We start from the raw sequence: 15,965 nt of genomic DNA, 5'->3' as shown, positions 1-15,965 counted from the left end.
ATTCGAAGTAGATTCGCCAAATCAGCTAAAGTGACTTCAGACTCAATTTTATAAAATTGAGCATGGAATAATTGTTCCAATTGTTGCCATATTTGAACAGAGTTCGCTGGCAAGTTGATGAACCAGGAGAAAGCTACTCCTGTTAATGAACTAGGAAAAAACCTCATTTTATGGTAATCAGTTACATCACCACTTTGCAATGTGAATCGCCCTATGTGTTCTAGAGTAGACACCTCTCCTAAACCGGTAAACAGTGAGAATTTTGGCACTTTATACCCTCTAAGCCATGGATATGTTTGGTCTACCCAATCAGGATATGGCTTTGTGTAAGTCGGCCTAATGACAGGACGTACCCCAAAAGCCGTCTGATCCTGTACGATTTTCATAATCTGATTCCTCAACATGACGTTGGGGTCATATGGAATTCCTACAGGTTGGTTAACCGGTTGATTTGCATGAGGCCTGATATTTGGTCCTTGATTGGCAACAAAGTTACCATGATTAGGGTCATTACCATTAGCTTGAACATCTATTCCCTCATTAACACGTGGGGTATTCTGTCCATTGTTTAGTACATTATCTCTTACATTTGGATTACCCCCCAAGTTAGGCGTACCACTACCATTGTTCTGATTTGGCACTGCACTACCCCCTTAGTTTGAGGGATCAGAAAGTGGTTCTATCCCTTGATTCGGATTTAGGACTAAGGGATTATGTCCCACAATTGTCCTAGTTTGAAAGTTGCTTGCAAGAGGCATAATCGGTTGACATATTTGGCCTACTAACTTATTCATTGTTTCGTTCAAAGTGTTTAGTTGTTTGGCCATGTTGTCATAATGTGCATTCCCATTTTGGGTAAATCTTTTCATACTATGAATACTTCGAAAATTTACCTGTTCAACGACATCTTGTGTGAGTTCTCCAAGTAGTGCACACATAATTCGAGGACTCAACTCTGTCATTGGTTCGTAATGACTGTTACTGCTCTGATTCTGTCCATCTGTTCGTAGAGAGGCATGCTGCTCCTCATATCGCTCGATCACAGATTGGACTCCTCCCTGACTTGCTGCTTCCTTATCGGATCTTTGAGGAATATTGTTTCACCTTTTGTATTTTCAACACCAAACACCACTGTCCTACTGGGCGTGCCAAATTGTTTCGCGCGGGTTAGTCGCTAACAATTAAAAAGGGATCGGACGATTGTGTAAGGGACAAACCTCTTGAGAGAAAGTTCCAAAAAGGGGTATTCTTTATTGGCGATGACTTTACAATCGGAAAATAAAAAACAGAATGCCTTCAAGGGGCACAAACACACGAGTTACTGAAAGAAGTGTTTAAATCTAAACTAAGAAATTTAAAATTACATGTTCTCTGTTCGAAAGTTTTTGATTCGAGGTCTTTTGCTCTATGTCTTTTATTCCTTTTATACTCCCTGGATAATCTCTTTGTGATCAACCGCCTAAAAACTACTTGATCGTTCTATAATTGCCCACTTTTCTCGTAATGGTCAACTTGTCATGAAACTGCCTTTTCTAACTGCTGTCATTACTCTTTGTCGTTCAACCGTCTTCAATTGAATTCCTTGAATCGTGGAACGTGATAGGGCTGCTTTAATAACTGCTTTGATAACTGCGCTTCTTGATAACCACAACACTTCATGTTTGCTAAAACCTTGGGCGACTCGAAAGTTTGGGCGAGAATAGAGTAGCAGTTTTGAGCGACTGCATGGCACTCCATTCGCTCAGATCCTGGGCGATTTGCAAGTTTGGGCGATGGTGTTACCGAGTTCATGGGCTTCCCTATTTGGGCCTTCATCCTGAATTGTCTGATTGGGCTTCGTTCTTTGGGTTATTTGATTTGGGGATCCTCCAATTGGGCTTCATTCCTTGGGCCGTTCGATTTGGACTGAATTTTTATGTGTCAACAGTAATAACAATCGACAAAAAAGTAAAAGTAATAGCAATCGATTTTTCAGGTTTCATCAATTGTTTCCACCTGCCCGTTGGAAGAGCTACCCTTAAAACCGTTGGAGGACGAGTACCCATTCGGACAACTCTCATTTGAAAACTTGTCTCGCTCCTCGTTGGCTGCTTGCCATACTTCTCTTTCTAACAACACTCCTACGTAAGATGAATAATGATCAACATAATTCCCAAGTTTATTCAATCTTAAAATCCTACCATCAACCTCTGAACTGTTGATCCCGATATCTCAAGTTTCAGATTTATTACGACATTGCTAGAATATTCCACAACGTTTTGGCTGGTGTTACTTCTACATTGATTGGATATTCTACTTCTGGAATCTTGTATGCTAAAGATAAAAGAAGTTGATAAATTGGTCGGATGTATGTAATTTTATTGTTATCTATTGCAGATGATGTTTTTCTTTTATGTGAGAAAGCTTGTATGCAACGAAAATTCTGGATGAATGTTAAGAAAGAAATTTTTTAGATGAAAATGAAATAATAATTGAACTTTTAGAGAATAAAAAACAGTTGAAATTTTGGTATGTCAAATGTTATGTGATGTAATACAAAAGGTGTGATTAGTTATTTTTTATTATGAGAATCTTGATCTATTTAACTATTTTTGATGTTTAAGTAATTTTTTTTTAATATTTTTAACAACTATACTATGAAATGTATTATGTGAAGCTTAGAAAATATGATATGTAAAGTGAATGCACTTTATAAAGATGATATATTTTGTAAATTTTCCTTAAAATTTTTGACTAACTAGAAGTTTACTGCCTATAGCTTCTACTTTAAATCTTCTTGATTAGAGCCATGTTTACGCAGATCAGGAATAAAAAACCAGGTTTGAGGCACCGACCTAGCAGTGGTCGATGACAGAATGGTACAAAAAAATCAAAGTCATAACTATCCTTAACAAAACATATAAAACGGTATATGCTGTCAAACAAACCAAAAGGGTTCGCCTCTCCTTGGAGCGGCCCATAGCCAATGGCTCATTTGCTTCTTGGAGAGTTGGGATAAGACTCAGGGCCTGTTAGGTAGTGATTTTGATAATTGATTTTTTGATTGTTAAAAAAAAGTTGGGGTACTTGTGAGAGAAAAAGTCAAAAATTACGGCTATAATAGTGAAATAACAGTCAAAAAATCAATTTTTTGGGGGGGTTGAAAAATCACTCCCAAACGGGGCATCAATCAACATATGATTTATACATCTCATATTTCGTGTTTATAGGTAAAGATAAAAAAGAACAAAACTATAAAATTAATAAATTATAAGAGGAGATTAGGACTGGGCAAAAAATCCTCCTTTTCGATAAACCAATCTGATCAAACCTACTTTGATCGAATTTCATAAGCTTCACGATTTTGATTGGTTATTGTGTAACCCAAACCAAATTTCATCAAATAGCAGATTAAACATCCAACCCTATTCGATTCAACCCAAACTAACCTATATGTAATATTTATGCTTCTATGACTTGCAAACTTGAGAATTGCACAACATCAAATATTGAATTTGATGTGTAAAATCGAGTTTCGCACAAGAAGCTTGATATTTGATGCTAGGCAAATCTCGAGTTTGTTTTGTGAAATCTCAAACTTGTTGTGTAAATCTCATGTTTAAAGTTAGACGGTTTGAATTGGTTTAATTTTCTATGACTTGATTGGATCAATTTGGCTTGAATTCACCCAAGTTGACTTGGATGGATTCAATTGTGCCCAAAATCGACCTAACCCGGTCCACGTTGAACCCTACCGAGAGAATACAAAACATTCAATCTTGAATCCAAAAACTTTATGCTATACAAGTTAAAGAAAATTCGAGATTTCTGTACAAATTGAGATAAGAATAATACAAAGATGACTCTTATTCATCGATGTTAAAAACAAAAGTATTTCAATTCCCACTTAAGACAAAATTTGAATGCACTTAAAATGTGAATCATAAGTTCAGAGTCTTGCAAAATATTTTGCACAACTTCTATATATATTTGCTAAAAGACAGTTTATATACAGAAATACATCATGTTCCACTAATCTCCATGCAACTACAAAGTAACAACTCCACTACATTAACAAGACACTCGTACTGAATAGGGCTACAACAAAAGGTCTCAAACAAGTTGCATTAAGGATATCTAATGCCTTTTTTAACTAATTTACGAGGCTCAAACGGGAGAAGCAGATGCATTGAATTCAAATTTATCAGACGATGAATCAATTCGCGTGAATGGCGAAAAAACCTCCATTTGATGCATGAACTGCACATCATGAACCAATGGATTATCTGTCCTTCCTGGTGGAGATCCCGAGTAACACGAGGGGGAGCACCCGGTGCACATACATCCTCGTGCATGTGTTGTCTATATGCGAGCATTGACATAAAATCAATATACATGTTCAAAAAGAGCGTCACATATACTAAGTCAAGCGAAGTTAGGATTGTAGAGTTGTGGGGACAAATTTCTATAACTAAAATCGTGGGGACAATATCTTAAATTACAAAATTTTAATTGTGAGGGCAAATCCGATAACTATAAGGAATTTAAAATAAGATCTAATGGATTTCAAATCGAGGGCAGAGGCAGCCGGACTAAATCCGCCCTGAGTCCAGAGTTGATAAGGAACGTGAGCATCAATCTCAAGCTCGATAATCAAAATCAACATGGAAATAGAAAGAACCTTTTCAGCAAGTATATATAGAACTCCACTTCTTGCATCCGAATTCAGCTTACTGATCATTACATGCATAAACAAATAAGATTAAAGAAAAAAAAAACTTATAATTACCAAGAAATTAAGTTTGATTTACTCATTAATTAACCTGTTCTTGCTGCATTTGAGAGGATTAAGGTGTTCAGGCAGGGCCGACCCGAGCCGACGAGGTTTAGGACAAAGAGGGGTGGAATCACTGCCTTTAAAACCTAGTTTGGTTGTCTCTGCATTTGTATCAATAAGGTTGTTTTTAACTGTAAAATGATGCATCAGGCTGGGGGAAAACTCACAAATGTGAAGAATAATAATTTGTAATTGTTTTTTTGTAAAATTACTTATAATTTATTTATAAGTGATTGAAATGGCAATGCCTTTTGTAATGCATTTGCATGGCTGAGATTAGTCGCATGATTTCCTAACTTTCCTCTAATTCTTATCTTGCCTATTTTTCATTTGGTCCAAGTAATTGGGTTTTAATTTTATTTTTACTTTTTTTTAATAGTTATTTGATGATAAAAAAAAAAAAGACTAGAAAGTGTTTTCTTTCGAGTTTTTGTATTCGATCAATCAAATATTAAACACATAGTACTACCTAACATAATTTTAATATACATACTTGGAAAGTCCCCCAGGACATAATTCAGTGGTGCAAAGGGTAGGAGTGATGTAGTCTCAGCCTTGCTGGCAGCCGTAGTATGAGGGTTCGATTCGTGAGATATGAAATTGAACTATTTGTGGGTATCAGTGTACGAGCAAACTCTTATTCTCTAACTTACTAGGGCATATCCCATAATTTAACTCTCTCATGATACTTTAGGGGCAGAACAATGAGGGCCCTCAAACTTAGGGTTCAACCTTTAATATACATACTTGGAAAAGACTTGCAATTAATGAGGAAAAAATAATAAGAAATATTTCATTACTTTTTCTTTGTTCTTGTAAATTCCATTAAAGTATGTTTAGGCCCTATTGATGTAAATTTTTTGTTAATATCTTTTTTGAAAAGTAATTTTTTTGGAGAACATATGATTAAAAATTAAAAAAGAAAAAGAAAAAGAAATTATGGATGCACATTCAAAATTATTTTATTGAGAGAATGAGTGATTGAAAATAAATTTTAAAGATTTATCGCTTACAATTCTGGCATCAATAGACTTCATTCTCCTTTAAGTATTATCAAGTAAAGGATGAAGGTAAGAAAAGACACGTTTGTTTTCAAAATGAGAATATATTTCAACTTTTGAATAGCGACTCAAACAATAGAAGAAATACCCTTTACCATTTTTTGTAGGAAACTTGGTGAGAAGTAGTTTGCAAAGCATAAGGAGAAATTTCTAATTATATTTTTCAAATACAACATATTGGCGCTATTCACATGGATTTACAAAAAATTGAGTGGCAAGAAGAAAGGGGTAGGAATTAGAGTTCAGCTCCAAGAAACCACTGCAGGACTACCATCCTAGGTTTTGCAAGGAGCAAGTGAACGATGGTTTATGCTAAGTTAAATGTGGCAATTGCTACCTTGAGAGAAGGTTGGGGAAGCAAAAACTTTCCCAAGAAGAAGCCATTCCCAGTGAAATTTTACTAGAAAAAGTTGAGGAAAATAAGGAGAAAATGTATCGCCTCATCCCCAAGGCCACAATAAGAAACGAGGCAACTCAAAGAAAAAAAATTGTAACAACCCATCACTATTGACAATATTAGAATCCAATAAATATTTTCTAATGAGATATCTAGAGCACCTCCCTAAAGGGTAAACAAACTGCATTTATACACAATAAATCATTAAGAGTATTTAGATATACGAAAATGCCTCTTGTCCAGGCCAAAAAACAGGGTGCCGAGGTGTTTCCACCTTGGCCGTCGGATCTGGAAAAAAAAAATGTGCCACCTCAGCCCCCTGTTTTTTACCCTGTTTCTGAGCCTGGCTCAGAAGCAGAACTCTTAGATATATTCGATAATAATGTGTTGTTGTTTGGATTCTCAATGTTGAAAAAATTCGAACCAGGTGCAATGAAAATGAAAAAACACAAAAACGAACAAGAATGATGACACGAATTAAATGTGATTCAGCAAACTACCGACAACAAGAAGAAGAAAATTCTTTATTAGCTGTTAAAATCACACGATACAATATTTTTTCTATAAGAAGCTAAGAATTAATTATATTTATATAAATAAATAAGATGGTATACATGAACCTTTTAATCTTGAACATTTTTCTTTCATGCTCTATAATAAAAAAAAAAAAAAAACTAATAAAAAGGACAAATTGGTATCAAAATTGGTCATCCGTCAACCTCATTCTTACTGGTTAAAGGGAGCGGTTCAACGGCAGTATTTCCCGGCTAAATAGGTACCTATTCATCGCACATGTGTACAACACGTATTTTCTCTCTCCCATTAATTTCTCTTTCTATCACTTCATCACGCTCCTCCATTTTTCTCCCACTACCAATTCCGTTCTATTCTTCTCGACCTTTCAGAATTTCACCCCCAAATATCCAATTAGGGTTAGGGTTTCGCTCAAAAAGTACCTGGTTTCTTGTTTATGTGTTGTTTGCAGGTTTTCTGATGCCACACTTGAATTGAAGGGACCCGCAGTACATTGTGTACGTAAATAGTATTGAACTTGTTAGCTGATCAGGTCTTCTGGAGAAGATCTGAGAGCGGAATTTGTGAAAATAAAAATGAGCGCTTCGAGATTCATAAAGTGCGTCACGGTGGGTGATGGTGCGGTTGGCAAGACCTGTCTTTTGATTTCCTACACCAGCAATACCTTCCCCACGGTCTGTCTCATTTTATTTCTTTGTTGTGATATTCGAAATTGGCATTTTTAGGCTAAATCTTGTTATTAGTTTGTGGCACGTTTTGAAAATGTTTGCGACATTTGGATCTTTTGCTTTTTGTTAAATGTTTTTTTCTTTTGGGAATTGTTGTTGCGTTTTCGTATCTTGACGACTATGGGATTCTTCTTTTCTTTTGGAGTTGAGATGAATATATCTTTTAATGTTGCATTTTCATTCATTGACAGCTGAGAAATTTTCATCTCATGGAAGAATTTCTAGAATTTCTGGTATACATATCAAGAAAAAATAAGAAGTCAAAGAAAAGAACACGTTTCTATATAATTTATTTGGTTTATCAGTATCATGCATCTCTTGTGCAGATTACGTGTGATGAAAATGAAAAAGAATGTCATCTGTAATTATTTGATTTATACGGAATTTTGTCATCTATGTATTTGCTTTTGTTTATGGAGTAAATTGATTTCCGCAAAATTCACTATATCTGATAAAAATGTTCCCTTTTGTCTTGACTTTTTCGTTTCTATTGCAATATAAAAAAGAAACTATTTTATGGGACGACAAATTGTTCTAAACAATGAATAAATAATGTAGCAACTCCAAACAAAAGATATATTTCTCAACCCCAAAGAGAGAACAGAAGAAAAAGACCCGCAACAATACCCCTCTCCTGTTTATTTAACGAACTGATTTACTCTACATATATTCTGTTAACTTTCTGTAAATGCCAATGTGGAAATAAGAGCCTTTTTGTTGATAATAATGATTTTTACAATTGAAGAATTCTATAATTGTTTCATTTTTTGTTTCCAATATGAACTTTTCCATCTTTTCTTGTCCCGTTTTCTGTTTCTCAGCTGTGCAACAACTATATCATTTTTCTGCATTATTTAAGGGCTCTTCTCTTATTGGAATAGTTGCTGATGTGGTGATTGTCATGTTATCATGCTTCGTCTCTGTATTTTTAACTTTCTTGGATTTGTTGTTGTTCGCTGATCTTCTGTTAAATTTGAATATGATAACTCCTATTCTTTCCTAAATGAGTTATCTATTTTAACTTCTCGTGTATTTCTAAATGAAACAGGACTATGTGCCTACTGTATTTGATAATTTCAGTGCCAATGTTGTCGTCAATGGAAGCACTGTTAACCTAGGCCTGTGGGATACCGCTGGTAGGTGACCGCTAAAATTATATTTCATGATTTCTATACTGTCAAGCTTTTTGAATCTGTGCATGCTCTGCATATGCAAAATTTGATCTTAATCTATTATAGTCCTCCATACTATATGTTTCTTATTTGATCTATATATTTTTATTCATGCACCAGAAGTGTAATTCAATAAGAGGAAGAGATTGTGGATCTTTTATTCTTCATTTGTTTATAATTATTAGAGGTTGCGCAAAAGTTCTTTATTCTTCATTGTCTAATTCAAAATTAGATCTTAATTCATATTTATCTCTGAAACAGGACAGGAGGACTATAATAGATTAAGACCTTTGAGTTACCGCGGAGCTGATGTTTTCATTTTGGCATTTTCTCTCATTAGCAAGGCTAGCTATGAAAATGTTTCCAAGAAGGTGAGAGTTGATGGCGTTAGAAACCTTTTTTTCCCTTTTGGTTCCTACTTTCTTACTATGTTTTGCAATACTTTATACTGGTTTGATAACTCTCTTATGCTTTTGTTCATTTTTCAGTGGATTCCTGAGTTGAAGCATTATGCTCCTGGTGTCCCTATAGTTCTTGTTGGAACAAAACTCGGTGAGCTATATGAGTGAATTTATTTCTTTTATCTAGTGAACAATATCTGCATGATGTGTTGTTGAAATATTATGTTATATACTTTATCTTATTCGAAGGAAACAATCCATTGTAAATGGGGAATGTTTCCCCCAACCCCAACAGCCAGAGGACTTGGTAACTGTGGTAATGGAGAGGCTTTATATACACAAACGCCGTGTCTGCCAAAAATGCTTTGACCTGCTGGTCCTATTTATTTCTAATAGATATTATATGTTTGAATGAAACGAAACAACATGATGAAAGTAATAAGAATCAATTTATCATTGCCATTTTTATAATCGTTGTCATTGCCCCTTGTACTTCTTCATAGATTTTCATCATGTGACTTCGTAAATGATATATTCCATACTATATTTTTCTTTTTTGGTCTATATATTTAGGAGGAAGAGATTCTGGATCTTCAATTCTTCATTTGTCTCTAAGTATTGTAGGTTGTGCACACGTTTTTTGTGTGCTGGCCCTTGATATAGAATTCTTGCATGAATTCTCTATTTTTATGTGATTTCCACCTAAATTTTTCTCTATAAACCTTGTACACATAATTTATGATTATAATAATGATGTTTCTATCTGATGGATTCAGATCTTCGAGATGACAAACAATTCTTTGTTGACCATCCTGGTGCTGTACCAATCACTACAGCTCAGGTGAAGTCTGATGACTACATTTATGATGTTCAATAGGATAAGAGTTTGCTTTCATTCTAAACATTTCATATGCCTCTTCCAACTTGCAGGGGGATGAGCTCAGAAAAATGATTGGGGCTCCTGCTTATATTGAATGTAGTTCAAAAACACAGCTGGTACGTATGCGAGGATGTCTCATATCATGTTTCCTTTTCCCCCCCCCCCCGAAAGACTTTATAAGCCTCAAATTGAAATTTCTTGAAACATGCTCACTGCAGAATGTGAAAGGAGTTTTTGACGCTGCAATAAAGGTTGTGCTCCAGCCACCAAAGCAGAAGAAAAAGAAGGGAAGGGCTCAAAAGGCCTGCTCTATATTGTGAGGATACCATGGTGCATCGTAATTGTATTCCTCTCCCTTACCTCTTTTTATCTTCCTTTGCCTCGTAGGAAGTGGGAGGTCGTCTTCTATGTTAAAATGTCGGTGACTTGGTCACCTTGTAGTACTCTTGGTATCGATTGTCGAGTCAAACTGTAGCTACTTTGTTGCTCTTGGTATCAATTGTTGGTGTCTCAGTTTTTTATTTTTATGCATTCATGGAACAAAAATTCCTTTTTGAACACATTTGCCTTGCGACGTTGTCTTATATTATTTAGTTCTTATGAATGTCAAAGCAAAATACATGGTGCAATTCCATTTGTTACACAGTTCGTGAGCTCTGTTTTTGGCTATTCTGTGCTGAGTGATGGTATAGTTTCTGTAGATGGTTGTGTTGGGGCATTATTATGTTTTCTAATTTAACTGGTAAAAGATTTTAGGGGTCAATGAATGTACCTTAAAATTAAGGTTCTAATGGGTTTGTTGAACTTCATCTTGTCGTACCTATCAATTTATACGTTTTATTTCAATAAAGACACTGCATCCAACTCTGATTCTACGATAGTGTTTCTGTTTGACAAGCTAATGGACTTCTGATCGGAACAAAATTATAAACTTATCTATTTGTGACAGAAGAAGTTCCATAATACACTGAAAATTGAAATTGAGGCATACATTCAATGGCCCTCAAAATTTTGAACTGAACTTAGTTGTTTGATGGTATATGTTAAGCAGGACCATTCTTGTGTGACAAACCCGCCTGGTTGTCCAGGGGGTATGTGGCACTCCCCTTCCAGGGGGTTTAGGCCCAAGCAGAAAGGGTCGCGATGGTAGATTCTTGATCTGGATGGGGGGAGGGGCACATACCCCCCTGGACAGCCAGGGGATTGTCCAAGGGGTTTAATAAGCCCAAGCAAAAAGGGTCGCGATGGCAGATTCTTGATATGGATGGGGAGAGGAGCACATGCCCCGCTGGACAGCCAGGGGGTTGTCCAAGGGGTTTAAGCCCAAGCAGAAAGGGTCACGTTGGCAGATTCTTGATCTGGTTTTTCATTATCTGGCCTCTGATTCTTTCTGCATTGTGCCTGTTATATCGGCAATGTATTTAAAGATTTTCATCATCAGAATATTTGTGAATAGAATATTCCTCTTAAGTTGGTGGTGATCCTCTTATTCTCTACGAGCATGACATTACCCATAATTGCCGGCGTTGTCATCTTATTATTCTAAAATATTTACAGACTTAGATGGATTTTTTTCGAATACATAAAATCCCTGGTTCGCCGTGCATTCAGTTTGAGTTGGCAACGAAAAATTTGATAAAGAATATCCTTGCTTTTACATCTATCGCATGAAAGTTGGCCGACTTCATGATATAGTCCCGATTTGATTTAGATAAAAGTCAAATATTTAGTAAATTTTAATAAAAGTTGATTGAATATATGGTCGAAAAGTTGTAAATCAAATGAGGGCTTTGTTCACAATCCAAGAGCTCAACATATATAATTTCTAAGCTATTCGAGCAAATAGTATGTACGGCTATACTATGTTGATTAATCCGGCACATATTTCTCGGATTTTTTGCTTTCATACCCAGCACCGTCGGTGCATTGCCCGTGGTTCCTATAACCGCCATCTTCAAACGCCGCCTCTCAAGTTGTGTTGGGGAAGTATCAATTTATCATATAGAAAATGCTTCAAGTACAAGGGGGAGCTTCACAGGGATGGCCGGGGCACACAAATGAGTGGGGCCCGCGCGTGCAGTTTTTCTTCTTTTTTTTTTTTATTAAAAAACATGTGGGATCGGGGAGCTTCACAGGGATGGCCAGGGAACACAAATGAGTGGGGCCCGCGCGTGCAGTTTTTTTTTTTATTAAAAAACATGTGGGATCCGCTGCTACAGTGAGGAGTCCTTGTATGAACAGTCCCATGTCCTTGGGACTTTTTTTTTTTCTATCGTATCTAATCCACTATTGTCAATAGTTAATTATTATAGAAGTATCGGTTGACACAGTCACATGCAAATCTTGGGATTATCATCATTGAAATCATGTACTTAATCTCTGCCAAAGTCGCTCAATAAACCCTAGAATTTCACAATCGAGCAACATAATAACGATGTCCATTAATTTACAATGAACTACCATTATTCGATAGTATATTTAGTTAAATTGGATTAAAGAAGACCCTAAGACCTAATACGTCAACACTGAGTGTTGCCCAGCCTACACGAAACATGCAGGCACCTTCTCAATACATAACCAGAAAAGCATTGAAATTATCATCATTGAAATCCCTAAGTTGTACTTAAGCGATGAAGAAGGAGCTCAACTAAACCCTAAATTTACATTATCGAAGAGCATAATAACGTCCATTAATTTACAATGATCTACTACTAGATAAAATATGACTCATCTAATATACATAGCTAAATTCTAGCATTGTCCAATCCATCAGGCTGAACATACATGCAACTCCTACTTACATAACAACACAAGCGTTGGTATTCTCATCACTAAAAGCCGTCAGGTACCTCACTTCTTCGGAAGAAGCTCGTGCGAGGCTCGAAGGCTGAGGATTGTCGTAGATATTACGCACATACCCGGACGGCGCCTTCTTGTCGTAGACCCCGGGGGCATAAGGATGTGGCACCATATCAAAGGGCACAAAAGGCCACATATCAGCTCTCTTACCAGTACGATGCCGGACTCTGTGCAACACTTTATCAGGATCAACATGACCAATAACAGTAAGTTTTTGCATTTTTGGGTCAACTAATGCTTGTGTCACCCCTCTCATGTGTTGAACTGATTTTCTCACTCTCCTCTCACACCCTTCACAGTCCATTTTTATCCTTATTTCTACTGTCTGCAGATAGCAAAAAGTAAAAATATATAGTTAATATGTAGCAGCCATAACTAAGACAAGCCAACCTAATGAAACAGAAAAGAAAAGGAACTTATACCAAAAAAAAAAAGCAGGCAAAAGTAAGTACCCGGAGAGGCTTCTTTTTAAGTTTCTTGAGCTTCCTTCTGTCACCCCAAGAAGATTCAATATAATTTGAGAATCTGTCCAAAAACCCCATTCTTGCTTAATAGTATTGCCAAATTTAATTGAGCAGTCTTTATTGAAGCCACTCCTCTATATGTACATATATATAATTAGTGGGGATTAATCTAAATTCAGCAATTTAATGATGCCGCCATTGAAATTTAAATACATGATAACTATAACAGATGTAGGTGTAAATTGCCGCCACGTATCAAAGCCATTACTCCAGGGTAGTGACGGTAGTCCAATGTTTTTCAAACAAGATAATTACACAACAATATTAATAGTTCGTTTGCACGACCCTTTTTGACTTCTCAAAAGTTTTGTCGAACTCGTCTTAAAAAAAAAAAAAAAGGGTTTACACGATCCACTTCAAACCTAACTTTGACACTCCTATTATCATAAGATGAGAACAGACATGAAAAGTTATATCGAAATAAGTCTTGTGTGTCAATCAGACAAATACTTAAATTAATTTCTATACTTCTATTTATTTGTGAGTTTGGAATGTATTTCTTATTTTGATTACTAATGAAAAATAAATTAAATACAACTAAAATTATCTAATAAAACTACAAAACTAAAAAACACCAAAAGAAGAATTTGATCTCAATAGATAATTATGGTATGAATTTATACAGAATAAATTTGGCACTCAACTCCACAGATCATATTATCATGACAAGAAATTTTCGTCCATAAATGCATTTCTCTTCATGGGCAGTCCAATTAAACCCAAAGAAGTTAAATCCATTGGGTAAAAATTAAAATTAAAGTCAACAATTAATTTTTATTACATATTTCGTGAGACTTGTAACTTTTAACAATACATTTAATCCATTTTTATTAAAAATTGTTAAAATCTAATTTTAATCTCCACAAAAAAGGGGGGCAAAGTAACATTCTATTCACCCGCTACTATACTTCAAAATGTAAAGGCGCCTAATTTCTTAAATAGGTAGGAAATACGCTAGGAACATCTCCAATGCATTCATTTAGGTATGATGTTAATTGAAGACATTTGGTCAATATAACATCGATATTTAGCCGTTGTTTGATTTAGATAAAAATATAAGCTGGAAATCACATAATGGATGAATAGGGAGGAAATTATCCATGATTATGAGTTAATATCCAAAATCCAATAGCCTCCACTAATCCCCAAGCCTTAGCCCCTATCTTCACAACGATGGGTTTTTATTTTGCCAGATAATTAGATAAGGTGTGAAGGAGCTAGACAAGTATTTCTTGTAAGGATAAATACTAAGTTTTAATTTTATTTATTTATTTTTTCGGTAACAAACATAGAAATAAAATAAAAAACCCGAAAATTCCGAAAAAAAAAAAAAAAACATGTAGGGGCCAGTACCTCACATGAACCGTCGTAGATCCGCCAATGCATATACTGCGATATTATCCCCCTATAGAAAAATTTCATGTGGATATTGATAATGGCATTGCAAAATTAAAGTTCAACAACATACTTATGGGCGGTAGGACTTGGATAATGTTAATAGTCGTGGTTGGCAAATGATAAAGGAGAGCTCCAATTAAAATAAAACATGAAATAATCATGAAGATGACAGTGATTATCAATAATCAAAGAAATAATCAACAATTCAAAGAATACTAAATGCTTAGCTAAGCATGATAACATATTAGTGTCCAACAAAACATGGTTTTAACCAATTGGAACAGATTTTCCATGTCAAGCGTTATATTTAGAAATTTTATTAATAAATCAACGGAGAGTGAGTCTAAACAGCTGTAATACAATAAAATTGGGCAATGTAAATATTAATTTACTGCGGTAAATACACTTTCATTGTTGTTCAATTCGATACTTGCACTTCAATTTTGTTCAATCAGATTTATAGTGATTTCAATCGAATATTGATCCTTTAACTTGATTTTAATTGGGTATCAATACTTTAATTTGATTTTAATTAAGAAAAATTTTCAACATAAGGATTTTTTTTTTTAAAATGAAAAAAAAAAATGCATCTTTCTGTAATCGTTACTCATAATGTATGGTTTGTTTAGCGACAGCATGTGCAAATCTATCATCACGAATTTGTAACACATTTTTTATGATACGGTCCCACAACACCTTATGATAGATATAGAGTTTGTTCGATAGTGATTATGATAATAATTTTTTGATCATTACAAACAAAAGTAGGTCCCGCTTGTGAGAGGAGAAGTAACAAATGACAGCTAGAATAGGAAAATAACAGTCAAAAAATTATTTTTTTGATGAAAAATTGCTACCAAACGGGGACATAAGTTGAATATTATATCAATTGGATCCTTGAGAACGTGATAATTATTCGTGAGAGATAAAATAATCATAGTTTCTTTCAAAATGAATAGTACAACAATACCATGAGAGCAGGGTTGATTAATAGAAATATAGAATTGATCTTTCTGTCTCCAATAAACATAATAAAAACTTTTTATTATTGATGTGGTAAGATAACTTTAATTAGAATAGTGTTATTCATAGTGAATGCTATCGTCAATTAATTACGTGGTATACAAATGATAATTTGTACTTAATGTAATTATCGATAATTTTCATTATGAATTGCATTATTCCCTTAATTATG

At 35.0% G+C, this 15,965-nt stretch overlaps 2 protein-coding genes across 3 annotated transcripts; one reads left to right on the top strand and one right to left on the bottom strand.

Moving 5' to 3' along the window:
• Positions 1-6,938: 6,938 nt before the first annotated feature.
• On the top strand, positions 6,939-10,630 carry LOC111408980 (rac-like GTP-binding protein ARAC1). The gene is made up of 8 exons (XM_023038859.1): positions 6,939-7,049; positions 7,260-7,482; positions 8,585-8,672; positions 8,970-9,079; positions 9,197-9,260; positions 9,886-9,950; positions 10,040-10,105; positions 10,208-10,630. The coding sequence occupies exons 2-8, from the start codon at positions 7,384-7,386 to the stop codon at positions 10,307-10,309; spliced, it is 594 nt and encodes a 197-aa protein (XP_022894627.1). The 5' UTR covers positions 6,939-7,049; positions 7,260-7,383; the 3' UTR covers positions 10,310-10,630.
• A 1,959-nt stretch (positions 10,631-12,589) lies between these two features.
• LOC111408979 (heavy metal-associated isoprenylated plant protein 27-like) lies at positions 12,590-14,831 on the bottom strand. Of its 2 annotated transcripts, XM_023038858.1 has the most exons (3): positions 14,726-14,831; positions 13,301-13,373; positions 12,590-13,173 (listed from the first exon to the last, which is right to left on the bottom strand). In XM_023038858.1, exon 3 carries the CDS (start codon positions 13,150-13,152, stop codon positions 12,787-12,789), a length of 366 nt encoding a protein of 121 aa, XP_022894626.1. In that variant the 5' UTR covers positions 13,153-13,173; positions 13,301-13,373; positions 14,726-14,831; the 3' UTR covers positions 12,590-12,786. The 2 variants fall into 2 exon arrangements, with proteins under 2 accessions (XP_022894626.1, XP_022894625.1); XM_023038857.1 differs by lacking the exon at positions 14,726-14,831 and having other exon boundaries at positions 13,301-13,529.
• Between the last annotated feature and the right edge of the window lie 1,134 nt (positions 14,832-15,965).

Source organism: Olea europaea, chromosome 14, assembly GCF_002742605.1.
Source record: "Olea europaea var. sylvestris chromosome 14, O_europaea_v1, whole genome shotgun sequence".
Classification (NCBI taxonomy): domain Eukaryota; kingdom Viridiplantae; phylum Streptophyta; class Magnoliopsida; order Lamiales; family Oleaceae; genus Olea; species Olea europaea.
The sequence above is the reverse complement of the archived record's forward strand: the minus strand, read 5'-3'. Positions and strand labels throughout refer to the sequence as shown.

Bases quoted from the DNA above. Each gene is read 5' to 3' on its own strand.
- LOC111408980 (XM_023038859.1), top strand. From the start codon at position 7,384: ATGAGCGCTTCGAGATTCATAAAGTGCGTCACGGTGGGTGATGGTGCG. The intron at 9,080-9,196 runs GTGAGAGTTGAT...TTCATTTTTCAG, and splicing joins ATGAAAATGTTTCCAAGAAG to TGGATTCCTGAGTTGAAGCA. The intron at 9,951-10,039 runs GTGAAGTCTGAT...TCCAACTTGCAG, and splicing joins TACCAATCACTACAGCTCAG to GGGGATGAGCTCAGAAAAAT.
- LOC111408979 (XM_023038857.1), bottom strand. From the start codon at position 13,390: ATGGGGTTTTTGGACAGATTCTCAAATTATATTGAATCTTCTTGGGGT. The intron at 13,174-13,300 runs GTACTTACTTTT...TGCTATCTGCAG, and splicing joins TTAAAAAGAAGCCTCTCCGG to ACAGTAGAAATAAGGATAAA.